The 25,166-nt window shown below is 41.1% G+C and overlaps 1 protein-coding gene across 1 annotated transcript; it reads left to right on the forward strand.

The window, feature by feature from the left end:
* Window positions 1–5,739: 5,739 nt before the first annotated feature.
* Window positions 5,740–24,160, forward strand: LOC135994984 (cell surface glycoprotein CD200 receptor 1-A-like). Its single transcript, XM_065645948.1, has 6 exons — window positions 5,740–5,827; window positions 18,623–18,931; window positions 19,705–19,956; window positions 20,758–20,854; window positions 21,806–21,857; window positions 23,170–24,160. The coding sequence occupies exons 1-6, from the start codon at window positions 5,740–5,742 to the stop codon at window positions 23,290–23,292; spliced, it is 921 nt and encodes a 306-aa protein (XP_065502020.1). The 3' UTR covers window positions 23,293–24,160.
* The last annotated feature ends 1,006 nt before the right edge of the window (window positions 24,161–25,166 follow it).

Below are 25,166 nucleotides of genomic sequence, written 5' to 3' on the forward strand. Positions count from 1 at the left end.
ACTAGGCTACAGGGACGTGTTTGATACATTTAGCCCCTACGCCCAGCATCCCAGACATACTTTGAAACATGAGTAGTATTTTAGTAACCTAAGCGTGTGTATAAAGGGTGCACAACAGCTCTGAACTTGAAGTCAGGTCCTCCAATTTCAGTCTTGGTATTAAATGCAAATTTCCCTGAAGGGAGAGGGACTCTGGGAATGTGGGCTTCACCTTCGCCTTACCTAGCCTCCAGTAGGAGTTGTGCAAAAGAAACCATGTTCTCATCAGGACTTTCAGGTGTGTGGGTGTTTCCCGGAATAAACAACACCCAACCACAGAACAACCAGGAAGCGGCCTTATAAGTGTACTATGTCACTTTACTGCCACAAAGTTTATAAGTTTTATCTCCATAGCCAGCCTACTGCATTATGCCATTCTACTAGGGGACCTACCATGCGGTGGGACCAATGGGCTAGGAAATGACCACTGCACCCTGCCCTTCATGGCATGCTGAAAGCAAGAGCAGAAATTACAGAGTCTGGCTATTGCAGCCATTCAGACAATCAAATTTTGAGCAGACCTGTCAATCATGTTCCAGATAGACTGGATGAACTCTGTTAGAGTTAAGAACTGGAATAGTTGCAGAACAGCCAGTCAGAGTAAAGTGCATCAGCAAGGTACCTGAGAGTAAAGTGCATCAGCAAGGAAGCTTTGCATCTGCCCACACAAGAAATGGCACAATCCAATACTTTTGCTTTCTCTTTCACATACTCCTATATGCAAAATTAATGTATTTTGTTACAGGGTATGCAAATAAAACTTATGAAATTATTTTTTCTTCATCATAAATGAAACAAGTTCTACGCGCTAAGACAGGTCATCAAAGGCAGGAAATTCGCTGACAAGTGTGACATACTCTACTATCTCTGAAAGAATTAAAGCGGTTTTAATGCCCAGTACATTGGACAAGGCCATTGCATAATGTAATGCATCCCTAATTTATCTTCCTTGCCGAACTGTCAGACAAAACCATTGTATGTCATTGCTGGGGCGAGCACATACTCAGTGAGTCAAACGGATCTGTCAGTACACAGAGAATCATGATGCTTTTCCTAAACCATTCCCAGCTTCAGAGGCAATGGGATTTACTCATTTATGTGCAGCCTGTTGAGCTATCTGTATGGTCCAAGATTTAGGATCCTCAGCTGACATAGAAAGAGAGAGCAGGGAGAATTCTCACATGGAGAAAGTTATGGTAACTACATGAGAACTCAACAGAAGCAGGCCGGCTTAAAAGTTTATGCCAGCTGAGGTTCCAGCACTCTGATATTCGTGGTATCTTTGGAAATTAAGCTCCTGGAAATAATTTAATTTCTGTCTGCACCTCAGTAATTAAAATCCAGCTTGACAGCTCCTGCACTTCTTGTTGAACTTTGAGTTATTAGCATGGAATCAGCTGTCAGCAAGGACTTTAAGGCTGAGTAAAACCACTTCAAACAGAGCAGATCACAGACTGTGCCTTTGTCAAATAATATCTGATGACATTATGATACTTAACATAAAATGGATCTGCAATAACCCACACTAGAAACCACAGGCAGAGCCCAGGTCTGTGCTCTCAGAACACAGAAGACAGAGAAAATTCAGTCTCCAGGAAGGCTGTGATGGCTCTGCACAGCACCTTAAATCAACAATGCTTGAGTTTTCTCTGCTGCTGTGTGGAGAAGTGCACTTACTGAAAGTATGTCTTTAATTGCACCTTGTTGGCAATGTCTTCATCCTCAGCTGTGTCTCAGGCTTCAGCTATCACAATCAGTTTATCCCTCTCCTTCTCCTCCTTTCCATCAAATGCACACTACCTTTCTGACTGACGCAGCCAGCAAACCCTGATAAATTTTCTCCCTCTACATGCATTATTTCTGTGTCTAGGTCAACCTCTGCCCCACTCTGGCCTTTCTTAGGGTCAGTTCCTATGTCATGGGATCCTGGCTCTCAATGTGTAACTGAGAGAACAGGCTCCAGTGAATTAGAGATAAAGTACTTGTCACTCCTTGCGGTAAATCTATGTTTTCAGTTGTGTCCCGCCACAGACCTCTCATATCTCACTTCCCAAGTTTTGTTGCCTGTAGCAGAACTTTCACAAGATAGAAGAAGGAACTTTTGCAGTACTTCCCAGACTTGGTCCTCCTCAGATTTTGAGATGTTGCCTTGTCCTTAGGGATGTGATCAACAAGACAGCAGCTATGTCTGCACCAGCTAACAAGAAAGACTCATAAACTTTCTTAGGTCTCGTGGAATTCTGCAGAATGTGTATTCCAGGTTATCGTCAGATCGTGAGCCCTCTCTGTAGAGTAACCTGAAAGAAGAACTATTTTGAGTGGGGCCTTGAGCAACACCAAGCCTTTGAACAGCTAAAACAGGACCAGCTGTGCAAAATCTAATCTAGACTGCAGCCGGGGAGCATGGTTTCACCTGAAGCCTCTGGCAGAAAACAAGAGGAGGAAACCAAAGTAGAATGCTAGTGTTTTGGAGCCAGAGGTATCAAGGATCAGAAGCCCACTGCACCCCAACAGAAAAAGAGGAACTAGCAGCATATGATGGGGTTCAAGCTGCTTCAGAAGTTGTTTGTACAGAAGCATATCTCCTCTTGACACCATGATTGCCCATGTTCAAAAGAAACATCCCCTCTACACACGACACAACCAGCACTACATGGAGTAAGTGGGGGCTCAACTGGGGAAACACAACCACCCAGGAATCCTGGAAGAAATCATGGACTGGCCAGAAGGCAGAGATTTTGGAGCATTTTTTCAGGAGGTGGCTGGTGCCCAAGAAGCACAATCTTATAATGAGTTATCAGAAGATGAAAGGCATTATGTTCTGTTTACTGATGGATCCTATTGTGTTGCAGGAAACCATCAGAAGTGGAAAGCTACCGTGTGGAGTCCCACACGGCAAGTCATCGAAGCCACTGAAGGAGAAGGTGAGTCAAGTCAGTTTGCAGAAGTGAAAGCCATCCAGCTAACCCTGGAGACTGCTGAGTGAGAAAAGCAGCCAGTACTCTATCTTTATACTGATTCATGGATGTTGGCTAATGACCTACAGGGGTGGCTACAGCAGTGGAAGACCCACTGGCAGTGCAGAGGTAAAACACATCTGGACTGCTGTATTGTGGCAAGACATAGTTGCCCAGGCAGAAAACATCACTCTAAAGGTACATCGTGTTGATGCTCACACGCCCAAAAGCTGTGCCACTGAAGAAGGTTCAAACAATGAACAGGTAGACAAGGATGTCAAAATCAAATAGCTCAGGTGGACCTGGACTGGGAGTGTAAGGGTGAGTTATCTGTAGCTCAATGTGCCTATGAAACATTGGGGCATCTAGGGAGAGAGACAAGAAACAGATGGGCTCGTGATTGAGGGGTGGACCTGACCATGGAGGCCATCACACGGGTCACTCATGAATGGGGAACACGTGCCACAATCAAGTGAGCCACGTGAGTAAGGTCTCCCTGGAACAGAGGGCAGTTGCTGAGGTTTTGGTATGGCAAGGCCTGGCAAACTGGCTGCATTGGATTGCTGCCACGAACACACCGTGGCAAGCGCTACATACTGTGGGGGAAGCAACTACTGGTTGGCTAGAAGCATACCCTGTACACCATGCCACTGCCCAAAAGACCACCTTGTTTTGCCCCTGACAGTAATTGCTGCGTGACCTCCCTGTCCTTATCTTGACCCACAGGACTTTTGCTGTGTATTTTTCCCCCTGTCCAGTTGAGAAGCGGAGTGATAGAGCAGCTTGGTGGACACCTGGCAACCAGCCAAGGTTAGCCCACCGCACCTTCTCATATCAGCCTCTCATTTGTTCCTAGAAACCCAGGCTTCAACCAGAAAGTGACTCCCAGAGTGCCTTAATGACATCTTAAATAATATTTGCCTACCAAAAGCCATCTAAGTTCTGGTTCCAAATGAATTCCTATAGGAATGGCAGAGTCCTTTCATTGTGGCAATTTAAAGTAGGTCTTTTCTTATTCAGAAGATAGTTTGCTCTTTTCCAAAATCTCCTTCATCCCACTGCATCTCTTCATTTTTTCACGTTTATGCAGCATTTTTCTAACCAATACACCACATCTGCACATTTACACCATCTTAGTTTCCTCTTGCCTTTGCTTTTGAGCACTATTTCTTTTCCATTTGAGGCCTCATAATGCTTCCATGTTGCCTACTTCTCTCTCCAGCCTTGGATCTCAATCTCTACTTACATAAATACCTCTTCTTCCTCTCCATGCCCTTGTCTAAAATATAGCTATGATATCTATGCACAAGGATTATTAATTCCTAGATCAATGATAAAAACTCAGAAAACAAACCAGAGTGTTACTGTGAGCAGCATATAAAAAAACTCAGAACAGTGTGGAGGAGTGTCAAAATGCTAAACTGAATTTAAGAAATCAAGTGGAGAAAAATATACAGAACACCCTCCCACACAAAACTGCAGTCAATAAGATGACCGTAGGACCAAAACGATCCAGCCGAAGTTCTGTCTTACCTGATTTTCTTTATATGATAATTATCAGCCTTTTTTTTCTTATTTACACAGGACCTTAATTCACTCTCCTCTATTCGAGTGAACATCAACGCAGACCATTTCTGAACATCAGTCCGATCAAACAAAATTACCAGAACATCAGACTACAGTCATCTGTACATCTTGCTGATGTTCAAACGTGATGTGCAGTCCTAGCTCCCGAGCAGTTCAATTTCCTGCCGCCTTTGATCTCTTTTGAGTCTTTACTCTTATGTCTTTGTCCTCAGTGGTAATCTTTTGGACTTGTAGCCTTCAGCAGCTGAGGCCTTTTCTCTACCGCTGGCCCCCAGAACTGTGCTGGGGAAATGCTGTGGCTTAAGAAAGGAAAAGAAACCCTGCATATGAAATTAGTAGATCAATGAGGCAGTGGGAAACAGGTACGGTATTATTTGAAAAAAACCCTACGCAACAGTATTCTGAAAAAACCCAAAGAGTTTTGCAGTGAAAGATATGGGCAAGCTTCAATTTTTATATTATTTCTGTTGAAAAGTGTGTAAAATAGGCTTTCCTTTCCCCTCAAGACTCAGTTTCTCCCGTCAGGGTCTGGAAAGCCTTGTTGTTCGAGATGAGAACTACGCTGTCAGTAGCTGAGTGGCTACTGAAGGGAGAAATCATTAAAAATGTCACTTACAGAGAAGACTTGAGACTGCTTTTTTTTTTTGAGGGAGGTATGAGGAGGAATTTCTTCGGATGCAGTGCCAAAGAAGTGACAAACAAGTAGCAGCAGTAGTAGTAGTAGTGATAAGTATGAAGAAAAAGTTTCCCTCTTGCTTCCCAAGACTAAGATTTCCTTTTCGATGTTAAAATCAGCCTCAAATAATCTCCTCGGCTTTTACCCCCTCTGAGCTCTGCTGCAGGGTTTATCTTCACTCATCAGCCTCCTGAGCAGAGCCAATGAACGGAAGGCAGAGCTGCTGAATCTGTTTCCTCAGCGTTCGCCCAGGCTCTCAGCACAGGAAGCCTGGTGCTCTGAAAAGTCAGAAGGAGGAACCTCTCCAGCTTCAAGGAGCCAGTCGAGCAGGAGCAGGCACAGCTGGAGGAGACGATTGGAGACAGGGGTGACAAAGCACTGGCATTGGCTGCTGCGGGTGCACTGGCAGGCAAGAAACGCTCCCCATGACCACAGCCAAGCTGGCGGCGGGATGGATGGAGTGACGGAGCTGCCTGAGCCATGAAAGCAGGAGCCGACATGAAGATCGCTGGGAAGACGGTCTGTGTCTTCGTGCTGCTCACCATCACCGAGGTCACGAGAACAGTGGGTGAGTCTAACTGGGATGAATCAGCCGTTGCGATGGAAGAAAGGGAAACGTGCACAGATAGTTTATTTCCATAAAAGCTATTCATCATGCCGTGACTTTAATTGCTAAAAATTAAAGGATACAACTAAAACATGCTTCCTGAATATCCACTCCTCTTCTTCTCTTAGTGGTCACAGGGCTGCCAATCGTTATCCCTGTGACTTCCATGTAGGCAATTATTTAGTGACCCTTAGCTGGGAATGTAGCATTTGTCACAGATGGCCTTTTTACTCGGACCTCTAAATCCACATCATCTGAGAAACTGATCCATTTGACATATTAAAAATATCCCTGAGAACGTGTTTGTGAACTTGAAGCTTTTGGCCATGTTGTTTCTGCTGAAGAGAGGCTGCAGATACTCTGAAATAGGGCAGAGATCTCTCCTGTTTTTCTGAGGAGTGACGGATCACTGATGCATTGACAGTACGGAGCAGTTTCTGGAATTTTGTTCTGAGGCTATCAGGCGTGATCACTATCAAGAGTGGGAAAGGCTTTTGTGCCAAAGACAGTGGCACTCCTAAGCCTTTCTAAACCCACCTTTTAGTGTAGTTGGCTTAGTTTTAATAGAGTCTAGCTACAGAAGTTAATGTCCTCCACATTCTCTTCATTTGCATTGCTAGAGCTTGTGCTCTTCCAGACACCGCATAGCAGTCCATGGACTTGATAATGGAACCAGGGATTTCAGCAGCAGTTCTGGAAACCTAAACTGTCTCTTTCTAGAAGGAGAAGGCATACAGGTCCGTGGGATCCAAACTATAACTAGGGACATCTCCAAATAATATGGAACATGCATGTGTCCATTCCTATTATGGACAGGTAGAACTAAACTGCATGGACTTGAGTTATTCCATTCCATTTGGCCAGAAAATAAAAATGGCTCCTTGATGATATTTCAAAGCAAAATGGATGTAGTCATTGCTGGCAGTGAGGGAATACCTGTCTATAATGTGTTGGGCTGATAAAATGAGGGGTCCAAAATGGTTACCCTCAGTGCTACCCATTGGAAAAAGTTGAAATTCTTCAAAAACAATATTAAACTTTGCATTGGTAACCTCCCAACGGGCACACTGGAGGTAAAAAAAAAAAAAAAAAGGCATGTCCCTATTCTGTAGGTAGTTCTTCTATCTCAGAAGAATACTGAGGAACCTGTTCGGGGTTATACAAGCAGGTTGTGATAGCATCAGAGACAGTCTGCATTTTTGAATACAGCTGCTCAAAAAGTAAAGGAATATGGTCATGTCACAAAATGCTGAAGAAAATAGAGGCAGCAAAGGGGAATCCCACTGGCAAAACCTCTTTTAAAAAATTGACTTTGCTGGAAATATTTTAAAAATCAGATGCCAAAAGGTTGTGGGTTTGTTTTTTTTTTTTTTAAATTGTGTTTTGTTTTGGTTTTGTTTGGTTTTGTTGTTGTTGTTGGGGTTTTTTGTTTTTTGTTTTTTGTTTTTTTCCCAAAAGGTAACAGGATTTAAACTTCCTGATGTGTTGGTGAATCAATTATATTCTCCTTCAAATAACACAGAAAAAGATGTTCAGTTAAAATCAAATTTCATGTTGAACCTTCCCTTCCCTCACAACCATTCCACCCCCCCAAATAAAAACCAGCCCACATTTGATGGCGAGTTTTCAGCTAACACTGCTCTTAAATTTGTTTCCTTCAATATTAGGGTGGCTGTTGTGAGCAAGATGTAGTGACAAGGTTTTCTTCTTCAGAGACCACAGGCAAAATGTGTCAAGCTGATCCAATGTGTGTATTCTATCCAGAGGATTTTAGTGTTGTATGAAGCTCAGAAGGAACTATGTCCCTCTTCTGAAGGCTAGAGCAAGGTACTCTGAATGAAATAAGGTCAGGCAAAAACTGTTGCGTGTAACCAGGCTTTATCTGCATTAGCATTTTCTTTAACATTTCCTTAACATGCTGTTTCTTGTGGTTTGGTCACTTTTTACAACCACAGAAAGGGCAGCTTGGAAGCAAGGCTGAGGTTACTTCATGACTGTGGTATCTAGATCTGCCCCCAAACAGAGCTGGATAACATGCTGCTGAATCGTGCATGATCTGTACCAACAATCCTTCTGTGACAATCCTCATAGTAGCAGCAGTGGAAAAGACTCGAAATCTTTTCGGTAACACTTTGAAGACTTCTCTAGTTTGACTAAGCAGACAGGAAACCTCATGTGGTTGTGTACATACTCCAAAGGAAAGGGGATAAAGGAGGGCAAGATCTTCTGTGAGAGGTTTGTGCAACAAATCTCTTTTTGTTGGATTAATATTTGCAATGTTCGACTGTGTAAGTCCTGTATCTGCAGTAATATCCTGTGACAATAGAGAGAGGTTGAAAGAAATCCACTGTCAGTAGTGAGATGTGACTGTCTATGGTTAGTTCCATTTTATCAAAACTAAAAAACTGAACTAAGTGGCATTGCATCAATGCTGGAATTAGAGCGTATGGGGTGAATACACGTGAAGTAGGCTTACAAAGCAACTTGGCTAAAGTTCAAGTATACCTGCATAGATAACTTTCTTGAATGCTACTGCTTTCCTTTAGTTTCTTTCCTTAATATAACTTGTAAAATCTCTTTCACTAGTGTAGTAGTGTTTTATTATCTTCTTACTTTCCCTGTCCTGGTGTGTTTCAGGGCTCTCGTCTCTGTTGCCTCCTATTCTAGTTTATTGTGGAACCTTGCTCCAGAGACAAAAAAATCATAGCCTAAAAAACTATTCTGGTAAACTTACATTTGTCTCCATTTCACTATTTCTTTGCTGCTCCTTCGGGTCTACATGCTGGAATAATTCTGACTTCTTTTACCCTAAAAACACCTGAATCCAGGTAACCTGAGTTTCCTACCAAATGCTTAAAACGGAATTCTGTACTATGAAATTAAGCAAATTTTTTCTCAGAAGACCTCTCAATTGCTCTACGACAATCTTTAAAGCATGTCTTTGTGACATTAACACTTTGCTGTGGTCCAAACACAGTGTCTGAATGTGTCTAGTTTCAAAACCATGGAAACAAGGATGTTCAGTCTTGCAAGTTGACCACATACTCCATAACCAAAAAGCATATTTTCTTTAACTGGGAAATCCCTCATAGAAGTACATGCTACTTAAAACTTGCAGTTGATATATTTTGTATTTAGAGGTACAATCATTCATAAGAAAAAAGTGTAGGGAATCTTCTTATGTTGCCTTATCTTTGTATTGAGTAAGAAAATGCTTGGAAAAAAAAAAGTACTATGCTAAAGCTAAGCATTAAACAAGATACAACTGAGATTTTAACCATGTAAAGGTGAGGTCATAAGCATGTTTTCACAGCATGCCCTTATCTGCTGTCTGCAACGTATGAAAAAGAGGGCATACAACCTACTGCTTGCAGTCAATGATCTATTTTTGTTTAGAATAGCAGGAAAATTACACTTAAGCATAAATAAACTGTAGAACTTATTTTATTGTTGTCACAAGGAAGAGAGTAAAAGCTCAGCACGCGTTCTGTATCTGTTTCTATATGGTGAAGTGAGGGGCCTTTCCACTTGGTTACACATGGTGTCACGGTGCTACTCTGAAGGAAGTACTACTCAAGACCCTTTGGCATCCAGTGTAAATCCCTTTTCCCCCAGCTCACATTCGGCAAGGATGAAGATCTACATACTTTGGACACAGAAATTGCTACGCCAAGTTTAAAATTTACAGCTGGACTGATATAATATGTGATAGCTTGTCAAGTTCAGTGATGATCTATGATCAGTTGAGGATTTGGCCAGGAGTGTTTGTTTGGCAAGCTGGATGACTCTAACACATCATTTAAACACCAAGTAATTCCTTAATTAAAGAAGCGTACCCATCCTTTTTTCTACAAAGTCATGTTTCTGTTGAGACATAGGCCATTTACACGAGGGTAGAAACCAAACCTCAGAAAGGACTCCTACATCACTGCATCAAATTGCCTTTTTTGGCAGGTGGTGTATCATGAAACACTTTTCAGAAACAAAAAAAAGCACCCACCTTATTGAAAGGCTGGTTTTAATCACGATTGAGGCAAGATTCTCTGTTCTAATTTTCAGCCTAAAGTTCTTGTACTACCTATTTTTATTTTTATTACATTTTAGGCTGCTAAATTTCAGCACCCATCTACCATTCAAGGTCTCCTGGTTCTTTTTGCACGACATTTCCATTTTTTATATGAATAATTCTATATTCTTCCTGCTTTCAACAGATTTCCTCACACACTCCTGAGACAAATGCCAATCCCATTAGTAAATCTGTTAAACAGAATTACCGTAAAAATCGTCTGCTGAGAAACATTATTAGCAAGCTACCTTCAACCTGACACCTCCATTAATGCTACCTTTTGCTTTCCTTAATCCAGTTATTTTTCCATCATGTTTCCCTCCAGTTGCCCCTCTGTTCTTCAGCTTAATTAATGATTTTCAAGAGGACACTGTATCAAACTGCATCTCTAGCTAGGTGAGGTTTAACATCTTTCCTTTGCCTTCCAAATCAGCTGTCTTGAGTAACTGCTTGAAAGGATACCAGAGAAAGCTAGAGAGAATGAAAAGATCACAGAAAAATTAAAACTAGGAACTGGCCATTGCCAAGGTATATTCCACCTTGAATGTAAAGACTGAAACCTTGAGTTCATTATTAAGTTCTGTCAGTGTGCTCACTTCTCTGCAACATATAATGTCACTTCCTAATAACAATTTGCCATCTGAAAGAATTCCAGCCATGCTGCAGACACTTCATACTGGAAAACCAGAGTTTACAATGACAAAGAGTATTTTTCTGGCTGTGTTTTAAGGTTGCTATTTCAGTTTGTATGAGACAGAAGGAAAAGAGACTCATACTGCAAGTGACACAGTAATGGTGGCAAAAACCAAATAAGGTATCAAAGGTAGAACAAAAGAAGAATTTGAGTATAAGAAAGGAATTTCTGAAGATAGGAAAAAAGCCTAAATAGAACAAAATGCGAATAGGAGATATTTTAATGGAATAATGATGAGCATGGATAAAAGAGTGTGAGTGGGAAATCAACAAAAAAGGTATAATTCTCTTACAGTGTCCTTTTAAAGATATGCCCATGCTGAAAAAGCTGTGATTGCAGCTTCCAAAAACAGAGCCATAGCAGCTCAGGCCGGCTAGTATTTCTATAATGAAAATTAGAGTAGTCAAACTACTTACTACTCAGCTGACACCCAGGGCTGTTACTCAGCCTGTGCTCTGTACTGTGCTGCTGTAGCTACATTTCAGAGTCACAAATCTACCATATACAGAACAGTGTCAGTACTTGATCAATCCCTACCCTACTACAAAGCACTTCTATTTGTTCATCTTTCATGTCATTCCAGACGAGCCTTGCTACGTTCACGGGCACTCTGTGGCAGCAGAAGGGGAAACCAGACGCAGAGCTAAGCCTGTTGTATGTGGCCTCTATGACTCACATAATATATTCATTCCAAGATACAATTAGTCATTTGCTTGTGGCATGATCATTGTTTCAGTTCATTATACCTCTAAGTTTAATATGTCACGACCTGCAGAGTCGGGGGGAGATGCACCAAAACATTGTGGTAGATTGTTACTGTAAGAAATAAAGACACAACAGGATTATGTCTGAGAAAGTAAAGAGGTCTCTTTACAGTGTGAAAAACTCTTTAACAGCTACATTTGAGAACAGGGTGTCATGGAACTTGAGTCATTTGGGGGGCAAGAAAAAGTTCTACTGTGGGTTAAAACCTGTTCTAGAATAACAAAAGCTTGAAATCTTTCCTATCTGAAAGCAACCAAAAGCACTTTCAAGCTGCGCGGCTGTCTCTGATATCACAGTGACTGCCCTGAAAATTTCAGTGGCTTCACAATAAAATTTTCCTGTTTTTAAAATCTTTCTAGCTCCTTTGACTGTGAGAAAGACTCTGAGAAACAGGAGAAATTACTAAATAAGTGTCTCTGCAAAGGAACTGGTGCAACTAGTTGCCCACGAGAGCTGTCAAACACACTACATAAACCACGTTAAAAAGAAACAAAGCAAAGTCTTTCCCCCAATCTTTTTCAGTTACAGTAATCAGCACGTTTTTGAAACACAAATACAAACTCCTCAACTGAGCAGTTTTTTTCCTGTGAGAGAATATGTCCATTTTCATACAGAACAGTGGAATCTGTCAGTGCATTGGAATGTGCACTCAATGCACTGGAATAGAGCTTGAGAACCTCCTCACACACGGCTTAAAATCTTCTTCAACAGTCAAGGAGAGACAATGACGAAGGGCATAATTTTATTGCTGTTATAATTAGATGACCTTCAGAGGCTGGAGTCAAACTGGAGGACCTCAGTCTAAAGGACTCCTAGCCTACCTACCTGTCAGATGAGTCTTTAAAGTGAAAGCTCCTCATGATGGATTTGTGTCAGCAACCAAAACAGGATGGTTCAGCCTCGAGCTGTACAGAATCCCCAGAACCTGACCTGCCTATTTTCCACATCAGTATGACAGCACGTACTCCTGGACTCCTGAGGTCTGGTCCTTCCAGCTAACAGAAAAAAATTATTGCTATTTTCCAGAGTCCACTCATTTGTGAAGAATAAGACTAAAAATGAGAAGTTATTTACAATAAATGTGTAGCTATATGATCCTTCATTTCATATCTCTCTCGCATAACAGTACTGACATTTAATGATCATCCTTTAGTTATCACTGCACTGAGATAAGCTTGATAGCTCACACCTCTTCAAATTTCTTGTTCTCTGCAGACCCACAGAGACTGAGGCCTTTGCTGCGCTGGTTATCCCCTTTTTCAGCTACAGCAAGCTGTCAGGTCAGCTCAGCTCTAGCATGGGATTTTACCTTGAGAGAAGTAGCAGTGCAACACATCGGCTTGTTTCCGAGCCTTCATTTGACTAGATAAATGCTGACGTGTGTGTGGTATATATGACCTGAGACATTGGTCATAAACCAATCAGCTATCAGAGAGGAAACTTTAGCAACTGACTTTTAGCCACTTTACAGTATGAAAGCACCATTCCAGAAAACCATGGTGGAGTGACAGGTCTGAATTAACACACTTGCAGCACCGAACCTTCCCTCTTTAATAAAGCAGAATGCTTCTCTCTATTTAGTTCTCCTGCAGAGCAGACACACACCCTTTAGATTCAGTGAAATTCCCGGAGGGAAGGGGGGACTCTGCCTTCCCTCAAAGCTGCTAGCTATATACCCAAGATGTGGGCTGAGGAAGGCAGAATAAGGAGGGCAAAGAAAGCAGATGGGATACCCTGGCAAAGGGCTCAGCTGGAGCAGACCCACACGAAGTCCTGGGAGTGATGGAAAAAGGAGCTCAGAAGAGATGATGTGGAGTCTGTGCAGCCTGACAAGTCACTGAAAGCTGGTAACCTGGTGGAGTAGAAGAGAGGACTGGGGGAAAGAACCTGTTCTGTAAAGGCACAGAGAACAGGGAAGAGTTCTTTTCAGCCCTTTTTTTTTTCTTTTTCTTTGGTGAGTATAGCTATCAACTTGAAATTCCCTGAAGAGCTATCACTTTCTAACATCTTGGTTTATGTTCTAATAAAACATATTTTTAGAGATGAGATGGCTTTTGGTATGCTTACTAGAAAGAAAAAAGTAGGGCATGTCCAACTTCAAACCAACACGAGGTCCTATCAAAATCTCCAAATTGAAGGAAATGCTTTGGCTGCCCAGGAAGGACAGGACAGAGATGAGGATAATTTCTGTTTACAGAACTGCCTTTGCACTGGTTGATCCCTTAGCTCTTTATGGGTTAATTCCTGAGAATATACATTTTGGACTGTTTTTAAACAAAGCTAACTCTCTGATAAAAAACAGCAAGTCTTGACATCTCATTAGTCTAAATTTTAGATTGAAATAAGAAAAGAAAGGCAAATCCTCTTTTCATCAGAAACTGCTATGAAAATGGCGGATACTATTCTTTATGACTTGAAAGCTTCTCACAAGCATTAACCAGGCCCAGTCCTATTTTTATTGTGAGAGACAAGATTTTAGCTCACACGGTTCAAAACCTTCAATAATCTGAACCCGCTACTATGCTCTGTGGTAAAATGAAGCAGATCTCTCTATTTGCATATGCTTACTTGGGAGAACAGCAAGCACGCTGGAAAATTTCTGCACCACATGATAATGTGAGTGAGCATCTATAGAGATGGAAGCACTATAACCATCCATATGGCTGACAAGCAAGGCTAAGGATCCAGTTCCCTGTAGAACTATCAGCCTGGCTATGCTGGGTTTGGGACTAAGTCTAGTAGGTATCCACAGCACTCAGCCATCATGATGTGCTTCCATGCCACATTGAACCAGAATACCATCAAAATAGGTGCAGGCTCTGTAGTTACATCCTTACCATTTTTTTTCTTTCTCTGCCTTCAACATAAAGACTGACAGAGTTTTAGACAGTTCTTGGGAGAATATTAACAGGCTAACAGTGTCATAATATAGGATAAAAACTCCTTCCTAATAGTATGTGTCTCTTCTACAGAGATAAAAACTTATTCCCTATTCCGCCTTAAGAGGAGGTCTTCAAAGTCATTTCAGAAATACAAATTAACCAAAGCTTTCAGGATTTCTGGCATATGCATTCTCCTTCTGTAAATGAAGCCTTAAGATCATGTTTCTAGCAGCACTCATGAGAAAAGAAGCAATGCAAGGAAGAAAGTACACAATTCATATTCACACTAATGCCACTTACCTGCAGTAAGTGCAATGAAAGAGGGCAGTAAAGTGATAGAAGTTTGATTTTATTATGTTTATAAAGCCCCTTCACAATACTAGGAAGGTGTATGTAAGGATAGGACAAAGAAGATTTTTTACTAATTAATCTACCATCTGGGGAAAAATCCTGCCTTGCTAAAAGCCTTCTAGATTAATAACAAGATACAAAGGGGAATTTAGAATCCTTCTACAAGTTTATTGTAAAACTAAAATTGTACTTAAACATGATTCATCAGATTTTAAGTTGATTGATGTGGCTTATCATTTGAAATGAATGGTACCAGATTCATTCAGGGGAGAATATGACAGAAAGGCATAGCAGAAAGCACCACTTTCACTCCCTCTTTCTTTACAGACTTGAAGTACACAAGATGTTATATGGGAGAGCTTGTACATTGCAATAGGCTGCTTAGGAGATGCAGAGTTGAAAGACAAGTAAAATGATGCTGCTCTAACGAAAGTGTACACAATGAAATAATGCACAACATTGTTATTCCTGCACAACATTTGCGAACATTATCCAAAGAAACCCCAGACCCAACACGCAGGCTCTTTGAATGCTTAGGTTTGCTTAGTCATATTCAGATGAAGTCAGCCATACTGACGACGTGACTCAGAGCTCCGAGGCTCTTGGCAGTGTTAAACTGGAAGATGAAAGACTTTGTTCTCCAATTTTCAGAGATATTCACCAAACTCGCACCCAGAAACCATCATGAAACAAAAGGCTTCTCTCAGTTCCTCTCCTGGTAGAACCATCTGAGTTTAAAACACAAACCTCACATTTTCTTGAAATGCCATTAAAGCAGAAAAAACCATGACATTTAAAACCACTTCTAGTGTAATAATGCATCACAGAACACTGTTGACAACTGAATTAAGAAAACAAGCATTTATGAGGCTACTGGGTAGTTTGTGTATCAGAACATGGTGTGAGTTGATAGCACATCTTCAGTCGTGCTTGGAAACATTAATCAATTAATCCTGGCAGTATTGAGCAGGAAGAAGCTAAGTATTATTTCCTTTATTTAATAAAAATGGGAAGTGGATGGCTTCAGTAGAATCCTATCCCCACTTAATTTTCCTCTTCTACCAGCAAAAAAACCCCGAGCTTCTCAGAATTATGCTCTGACTTGCATGTTATACAGCTGGAGTAACTCACACATTACAACACTGTATGAGGTAGCGTAGTGTGGGGCAATATTGCAGCTATACCTCCTATCGATCTGCAGGAGGTTTGGAAATTTCTTCACCCAAAGAATACTTCAACCTCAAAATGAAAAGGCAAAAACCTTTAAAGGAATCTGTAAGTAGTTAAGATGCAGCGAACTGTGCTCATTTGCAAGTTAGAAATCATTTCCCAAGAACAGTTAAAGAGAAGGAAAAGTGGTTGAGCTGGAATGGTTCATTCACTGTGATTCGAGAAGATAATGAGATTTCAGACAATATTATTAAGGTAGAAACAACTGTAGTTTTCTCAAAGAGGCTAATAGTAGTGAGTTGACTAATAACTTGAAGTTGACTAATAACTTGAAGCTGATACTCAGTAAGACCAGTTCTTACAGAGTTGTGAATGTTCAGGAACTGGATTCACATTGCACCATCCAGCAGAGGTAACAGAATTCCAGCTCTGGGTAGGGGATAGAGAAACACAACAGCTGGGTCTGGTACCTCTGAGGAAGACTTCCACAAAGGTTTAATTAATCATGCAAGACTTAGGTCGTCTAATTCTTCGCATATTCCACCTGAACTTTCACTTGTTTCTTTAGTATATCTGCTTGAAAGGATTGGGAAGGGGTTTAACATTTTTGGAAGAATTTGTAAAAAAATAATTTGTCAGTACAAATCAGGTTTGTTAACTTTTGCTGTACTTCCAGATTAATGCATAGTTTGAAAGTGGTACTCCGATTTTCTCCTTGCACACAGCTCCCTTAGAATGCCACTAAGACAGTTACTCAGCCCAGGGGAAGAGCAACTCTGGGTTCCACCAGAAACACAGAGCACTCAGAGCTCAGTGGTTTACAGTTCCAAAGTTTAATGGTCACCTATGAAAAGAGGAAACGAATGAGGTGGTAAATGGAGACCGGCTTCGACAACAGCTGTGGGTATTATTCCTGTTAACTCAGTAATTGTTAAACATATGAGATTTTGAAAAAGAAAGGATATTTATCTGTAACAGGTCTTCTTCAGGTGGTTATTTATACATAAACATGCATTGTGGATTTTGTAGGTGGTTTGCTTTTAATTTCAGCAGGACCCAAAGGACACCAAAGTCCCATTCCCCCACCTACTCTTCACACTTGTTTACAACCTGTGCCTCAGACTCTTGTTTTCTCTCAGTCTCAAAAGTCCCTCACAAAGAAGAGTGGGCTGCACATGTAAATGTAGGCAACAGTAATGCACATATAAGCAACTCCTCCTGAGTAACAGCTCCAGGTAACCTTTCTTTCATCTCTGAGCGTTTGCCCACATGTACATTGACTGTGAACAAGGCCCATCACAGAATATCAAGAAAAGAGGTCCCAATGTAACTAGTTGAAACAAAGCGAAAGAACTGACAGTCACAAAGGTGGTATCCTGTTGAGAGGCTTTAATGATCAAGGAAATAGTGAACTGAATCTTGGGGTTAGAAGCCTGACCCCTTGGATGTGTCAGCTGAAGACATAGGCAGATGAAGGGTTCCAGATCTGGTCAATATAAAGTGAGCAAGCATCACTCATGTTCAATATGTGCAAAAAGGGATCAGTCCTGAAAGGCTGTGGAAGAAGAAAACTCAGGCAAATTACTTTCTTGGCTAAGAAGAAACTCAGGGGTCCATAAGCAAAAAAATAAAGAAAAAGATAATAATAATAATAATTTTTAAAATGTAAGGCAATCCTGAGGGTGTAGCTTGTCTTGAACAAACACAGCACACACAGGAGCTGTAATAGAGGTCTGCCTCTCCACTGTTCAATGGCCGGTGTCATAACTTCCAAAAAGGACAAGAGGACTAGCTCCGAGCTGTCCCATACAGACATCTAGCTTCAAGTACATAGTTCATGGATCATGGAAAGATAAAAAGAGGAGGTATCATGCCTGACTCCAAGCATGAGACATCTTTTGAAAAACAAAAGAAGAGTCAGTGTCATAGAAAGAAAAAAAAATTAAATAGAACATTTCCAAGTAAATGCAAAACAGAATTCAAGAAGAAGACACAGTTCATAACATCAACTGAATAAAGTTTCTCTGCACTCTCAGCCTCACAAGCAAGAAGCACAGGGATATGGCCATATTGTACACCTTTGCAGCTATGTGCCTGGCACAAAGATGGGCAGGACTTACATTATGTCCTATGGGGACCACTGCAGTAAAAAAAGTACAGTCACAGTGTAAATGTATATGTACACATTGTGTACATTTGTAGTGTGAATGTACATGTTCACAAAGATTCAGAAAATGAAGACCCCGCAGAGACAAAAGGCAAAAACCTTTCCTCCTACACGAAGCTCCACCATGGTTATTTACATTGTGGTTGTGTCTGAGAGGCGTAGACAAGGCCTTTGTGCACAGTGTTGGATTTTGAGTGGATGCAGAAGTAAAAGTTGTTTATTTCACTGATAAAAACAACTCCGGAGAAAAGTCATGATCATGTGCCTAAATGCAATAGTCAAATTTCTGTCATTTCAGCCTGTAAATGTTAACCCACTGGAGGACCTGCAAACAGAAACGCACTATTCAGATACTGAACCCCTTAAGGCAATAGGCAGGGACAGAGTCTTCCTTCAGTATTTGTCTTATCCACTAAGATGAGCCCCAGTGGGAAATTCGTGGATAATATTGAGATGGTAGGCTGTGATACGCCACTGACTCCTTTATGTACAGCTCTAATACAAGGTGACTGACAATTTACAGATCAGAATAGACAGGGCCTTGCCCTGGCGTTTAACAATGCAGACATTTCTTGGTGAAGCACAGACCAGAACTCCAAGGCTATGAGTGACATCCCTGGGCACTTTCTCACATGTCCTTCTATCTCTTTCTCACCTTCAGGGAACAACAGAGTGTCAGCGACAGTAGGTAACAGCTCTGTGCTCATCTGCGCTCTCAAATTAAATACAACCATGGTAACATGGAAAATAAGTCCCAAGACTGGAGGCTCCTGCACGTTAGGATACAGGGCTGATCAGAACAAGACAGACAGAACAAACTGCAGCGACAGCGTGAACTGGAAATTCAGACCAGATCAGGATCCTGCCCTTGAGATACAGCAAGTGGGAATAGTCCATGAGGGAAATTACACCTGCGAAGTAGTAGCAACTGAAGGGAATTTCCACAGGACGTACCACCTGACCGTGCTGGGTAAGGGACGCTTTCCTCATTTTACAGTTCTCCAAAGGACCGTGTCTGGGCCTGGACATATAAAGCTCCTGTCCCCGTGCACTGGGGGAAGCGTGCAGTAAGAAGAGGAGCTTTCTTGCTGGGATAAACCGTCATGCATTTCATTGATACTAGCTCTGCGTCTCCCTCCCCCTTATTTCCCAAAACTCTTCTCCCTTCTCCTACCTCCTTTTCCACTGCCTAGTTAGAAATGACAGGTGTGAAGCAATTTCCAATATGCTAAAAAAGGATTCTGCATATGCATCCGGTTTTCCTGTAGAATCAGTCAATAATACGCTAATCTAAGAAAATGACAGCATGCGAAAGTAACACTTTCAAGTACTGGGACACTCTATCAAACACGGGCTGTCCTTATCCAGACAGTAAGAATGGACCCATTTCCTCTTATGTTGTCATTCAGATACATTTTAAAGCACGTGTACAATGACTGCTTAGGACAAAAGTCTAATTCAGCCCGGTATTTGGGATAATTCCCTACCACAATGTCCAGGGGTACCTCCTCTAATGGTACGTGACTGTGGTAACTCACCTGAATGGGGAAGAGTTGCCTGAAAGGAAAAAAAGAGGCACGATCTTTGTTTCTTGTGACTTTGGCCCATGTCGCTGTAATGGGATGGCGCCTCCCACTTTACCCTCCTCTTTTCCCTGTGTTCATTCTGGGTGGAGAACAAGAACCTTCTATCCCATCTGTGGCAAACTAACTCCATGTATCTCCCCTTCCTGACACTTTGCAGTCCCCCCCAGGCTGACCCTGCACTGTGATGACCACGGGAACCCCGTGTGCGAGGCAGAGGCAGGGAAGCCGCCTGCTCAGATCTCGTGGGACCTAGAGAGCAACTCCAGCCCCAGGGAAGAAGTCCACGACGACGGGACAGTGACTGTTGTCAGCACGTTCACAGCACACGGAACCAATGTGACTAATACGATCTGCATTGTGTCCCACCCGGCTGGGAACCAGAGCAAGTCCATAGCCTGTCGTCCCTCAAGTAAGCTTCCCTTTGTGCATTTGGCCTTCAAAACCCTGCTTAGCCTCCCGTGCACACTCTTGTTTCTTCTAGGAAGGAAAAACTATAAAAGGTATAAAATCCTTCAGTGAAGTCCTATATAGACAAGGGTGCCATCACCAACTGCCTTTGCCCAGAAACACCACCAACTTGTTTCTGTTCTAGACACTATGCCGTAAATAGTTTCTTCCCTAGGAGGGGTATACATAAGTGTGGTAGAATTATTTTGGTAGTGGAAATATTGTTGGAAACAGAGACAAGGCAGTCATGATCTTAGTGTTACAATATGGAAACAGAAAGCAGAAAAAATTTTTCGGATGCAAATATAAAGTCTCTTGCTCAGATCATGGTAAAAGAGAGAGAAATAGAACCAAGTCTTGTGTGGCCAGCAGAAAAAAATTAAACACTTCCAAGTCGTGAATGTCTGACACTGTATGACATTTGATTTCTGGTTTTTGCTTTTTTTGTCACTTTTGAGAACTACAGATGAGTTGCAGTACTGAGATATGCTGAGTTCTTGAGGGGAGCTCAGGTATGGCTTAGTGAACAGACATCATGAGTGACTACTGTGGGATTTCTGGGATCTACTTCTGTCTCTGACACAGACTCCAATTGTGTTTCTCAAATAAGTTTAATTACTGACTTTCTCTTCTGCTCAAGGGCATTATATTTATTTTACGAGCATGCTGAAAATGTGTGTATTCCCTAAAGCAGCTTTAATTTGTTGCTGAAACAACAAAGAAACTGAGCAGTAAGAAAATATAACTAACTCTTTGTGTTTAGAGAACGGCTTTAACCTGCATGTCACCATCATTCTTTGTGTCCTGACCATTATCACCTTCATGGCTGTCATTTGCTATTTTAAGCTCCACAGTGACAGGTATGTATGATAGATGCTAAGAAAAGATCGTCTAGTGGTAGAATAAATCTTTAAGTAGTGTTTGTGTCTTGAAATCGTATGATTCTGTCAGTCTGTTCTGATATGAATAACTGAATTAACTACATGAAATGTTTCTATACTGCAGACACTGTGCATTGCACACATCTTCACTGAATAATGCACCTGAGAAAAATATAAATGGGCAGAAGCTGGTAGAGGATCCTCATTGCATTGCCTGCTACACTAAAGGGGAGCTCTTCATTCTAATACAAAACTGAGAGAGTAAAGCTGCTCTTCAGATGCTGTGACAGTCTGTCAGTGTCTCTCTTGTTTAAATCAGGGTGTTGGTTCTGCTGCCTAATAAGGTCTATCAAGTGCCAGAGGACTGTCCAGGGCTATCCTGCCATATCAACAGAGGGGATAGCACATTGTATTTGTATTTATGAAAAAGCTCCCTGGGGGAAGCTGGGCTTTAGCCCCTTCAGGATTTGTTGTGGAGAAAAAAGCAGTTCCAAGGAAAAGCTACATAAGTCATTTGTGCGGAGAAAGGCTGAATTAGCACCTGTATTGAAAACCTCAGCTGTGTTCCCTCCTTCCCCTGTTCCAAACCAGTTTTTCTCCCAAACCTGCTCCTTCAGAGGTGAAGAATTAGTTCAATACTAAGCAGAAGTTGTGCAGCTTTCCACAGGACTTTCATTTTAATCTTCTGCTCCCAGTTTGTGCTTAAGCTCCCACAAACACGAGAAAAGACCTCTAAAGAAAGTCAGGATGCCATAATTTTGGGGCCAAAAGTCGAGGAGAGAGAGACATGAGAAGGCTTTTTGGCTTTACTCTTGATGACAAGAAAACGAAATATTTGATAAGCTGGTGAACAAAGAAACCAGGCTGTGATCCAGCCAAACCTAGGACTGAGTAAGGAATTGGCTTTAATACTTGTTTTCTTTTTCACAGACTGTGTCACAAACTCAATCCTCCTGAAACTGATCTCACACACTCCCCACAGGTAAGGAGAAATATGCAGATTAGACCATCACCAAATCAGAGACCTTCTGGTAGCCCTGAAAACATCGTTAGTAAAGGGAAACCATTAGATTTTTACTCTACTCTCTGCTTTTCAGCAGGTGCTATTGTGTCTTATATGTTTGTTCTTAGCTGTATCTCAGGGCAAATGAAGCCTATGATCACTATAATTTTGACTTGGAGCAAATGTTAGAGGCATGTTCCAACAGCGAAGGCTCAGCAACTGCCATCCTTTATCTTAGCAAGGAGTGAGTCCCACCACATCTTCCTGGTCATATCAGATACACCGACCCCAACTGCTGTACAAACAGTGCTTGGGAAGGAGGCAATATCATAGGCTGGGGAATATTAAGAAAGCTATTAGTAAACAAGAGGCTTAAATGACAAAATTAACAGACACAGTGGAAAAAAGAATATCCCTCTTGGTGTCTAGAATGATAATGCATAAGTTTTGAAAGCCACTCTTTATCTCGTATGGTCAATCCACAATCAAAGAACCAACCATACTCAAGACAAAACATTTTCTAAAACAAAGGAAGTAGTGCTGTGCTGCAGGCTGGGAGGTATTACTGAATTCCCTATGCTGTTAAAAGCTTACTGTGTAGCTGAGCAATCCACCCATCAGTTCCATGTCTCTGTTCTCTGCTTCCAAATATAAATAACTGCACTTCTATGCAGGTAAGCTGTGCTATATCAATATTGTGCATATCTGTGCACATATAATAGAAACGAGGCTCAAATTCTGTCAGCAATTTTAAAAGTGTCTTCAATTTCAATTTCTGAAAAGACTTGGTCAATTCTAGTTATTATTATTCCTCTGGTTCTGCTGCTGTGCATCCCAGTCATTGCTGACAGACACACTTGCATTAATGCAAAATAATGGGTTAAGTAGTGGTGTACTTGCTGTCACATCATGCAGGTTTCACTAGCTTGTCTGTAGACTGAAACTGAAGACTGATGGAGGAATCAATTATGTTCAAGACTCTAGCGTGTTATTTTCTCTTTCTAGAGAAGTATACCCCAATACCTATTTTTTTCAGGCCAAAATAAGTGAGGTAGAAGGGGGGGAAAGGAGGCAGGTGAACCAATACCTCAGCTTTACCCTCCAAATCCAGAAACAGCAATATATGTTCTTCGGTAGAAAAAGCAATAGAGTTTTTTTTCTTGAGTCCAAGATGAATACACACAGGAGCACTATTTCCCAGTTATATTCTTCAGCACAGATGAAAGGCTTGCAGGCTCTTACCAAACTAAACTACTCCTTGTATTTACAGTTTTTGGTTTTGTTTTGCTAGGATGACACAATGGAAGTGGAACCTTATACTACTTATGTGCAGAAGGAAAACGTAATTTACAACTCAGTGTCTGATCTGACAGCGGGGCAGAATCTTCCACAAGGACTGTCGCCAGCAACATGAATGATTCAGCAACACTGGAAAGGGAGAGAGACACTTTACAAAAGACTGGTTATAGAAAGAAACTTTTCAGAGGATTTCTTCAGATTTTGGAACAACATAGCTCGCTAGGTCTGTTCAAATATCTGTACTTTCTGATGAAACTATATAGTTCTTTTTTTTTCCTGTCTTGCCTTCTTCCTTGGGAAAGGAAACAGGTTTCCTGTTATTCCATGGGAAAATGTGACTGACCTCATGCCACACTTTTTGCTGGAAAAGCTGTTGTGACCAGTCTTCCCTTTGCTGTTCTTGCCTTGGAGATCCTAGTTCTGTCAGTCACTTCTAGGCATTACTTTGATGCACTTGACACTATGTTGCACACATTTGGGAGATGGGAACTAAAATGAAACACAACAACAATCAACAGCCACTTTTTTCTAGTTCACAAATTACTAACATAGTGGCCTGAATAATGATCATCACAGAACAGCTCAAATGACAGAAGATATTGGTAGGGAAGACCTTTAATCCTCCAGTTCCGAAAACGGAAGCATTTTAGAATTTTAGAAGGTCATCCACTAAGAAAGAGACTTCGCTAGCATGATTAATCAACTTGTTAGGTTCATACTCAGTATTTCCACTAAATGTGTTCATTCTGTATTTCAGATTATTGTTATGACTACTTTTCCATAAGATTCTTTGAAGATACAGTATTCCTCTCTTAATCTTAAGAGTATTGGCATTAAGATATTGTAAAAGAATAATGTAACTCAAATTTGGGAAGCTACTTTTAACAGAAAGAAACATCAACTATTTCACAAAATGAAACAAGTTCAAGTATCTCTTCTGTAACTGTGCAATAATGTACAAAAAGGATAAAATGCTTGCTAATTCTAGTCATATTTATTTTAACTACCACAACTGAAGATTTTTTCATTCATATGTCTAGATGTTTTATTGATATTCTTTTAAATGTACTCTCAAGCTCATTTTTTTGTATGTAAATTTGCCTATATATCTTAATGTGTCTCATGTTGAGGTGACTTCTTCTCACCTTCCCATAATATTCTTTGGGAATAAGTCAAATAAAATGTCCCCTATATATTAGCGATTCTCACACTTTTTGGATTGATGCCTTACTAGCTAAAGAACGAACTGGCTTAAAAGAAAGAGTAAAGAAATCCATTTGTAAACCTCTGTTTACTACCTTCCAGTATGTTAAAAGATTGACTGGATACTTGGTTTGATGGTAGGATCAGAACTAGATTTTTCCTTTAGACTGTAGAAATGTCTTTGCCACACATAGGTAGAGCTTTCTTTTGAGACAGCCTCCTGAAGGCTATGACCCTGTGCTTGGAAAACAGATTTCTAAACTGATTGCAGTTCCTAAATGTATTACTCATGTAAACTGATACAACTGGTTATTTATTCTCACCCTAGCAGCTGTGAAACAGCCACATTTGTCCAGGTGCTCTCTGCATGCACGTATTGCTTTTCTCTGTTTCTGTATGTCATTTTAGAATGGAGGGGATTAAAGCTGAATACCAATCAGCTATAAACAAGTTTTAAAGGAATCTCAGTTTCCACTGACTTATCAAGGAAGAGAGCCAGTCGACTCAGTAATAATCCTCTGAAATCTCCCCCTTAAAATAGGTGTGATACTGTCCAATGATCTTTCTTCCCACCCAAAACCAGAGTGCCATCACTTCTTAGACTTTTTTCTGTGGACTGGGAAGTCATTTATGTTGTTCAGTGTCCATGAAGTGGGGCTCAGCCTATGAGATAGCAGCTCTTGCCAGTTTATATGTAATATATCTACAGAAGCATAATACCTGCTAACCTGCTGTCTAGCTGTTAAGGTTTTATGATCCTTTACAGGCCTATTACACTGGATTGAA

This window comes from Caloenas nicobarica, chromosome 1 (assembly GCF_036013445.1).
Source record: "Caloenas nicobarica isolate bCalNic1 chromosome 1, bCalNic1.hap1, whole genome shotgun sequence".
NCBI lineage: Eukaryota > Metazoa > Chordata > Aves > Columbiformes > Columbidae > Caloenas > Caloenas nicobarica.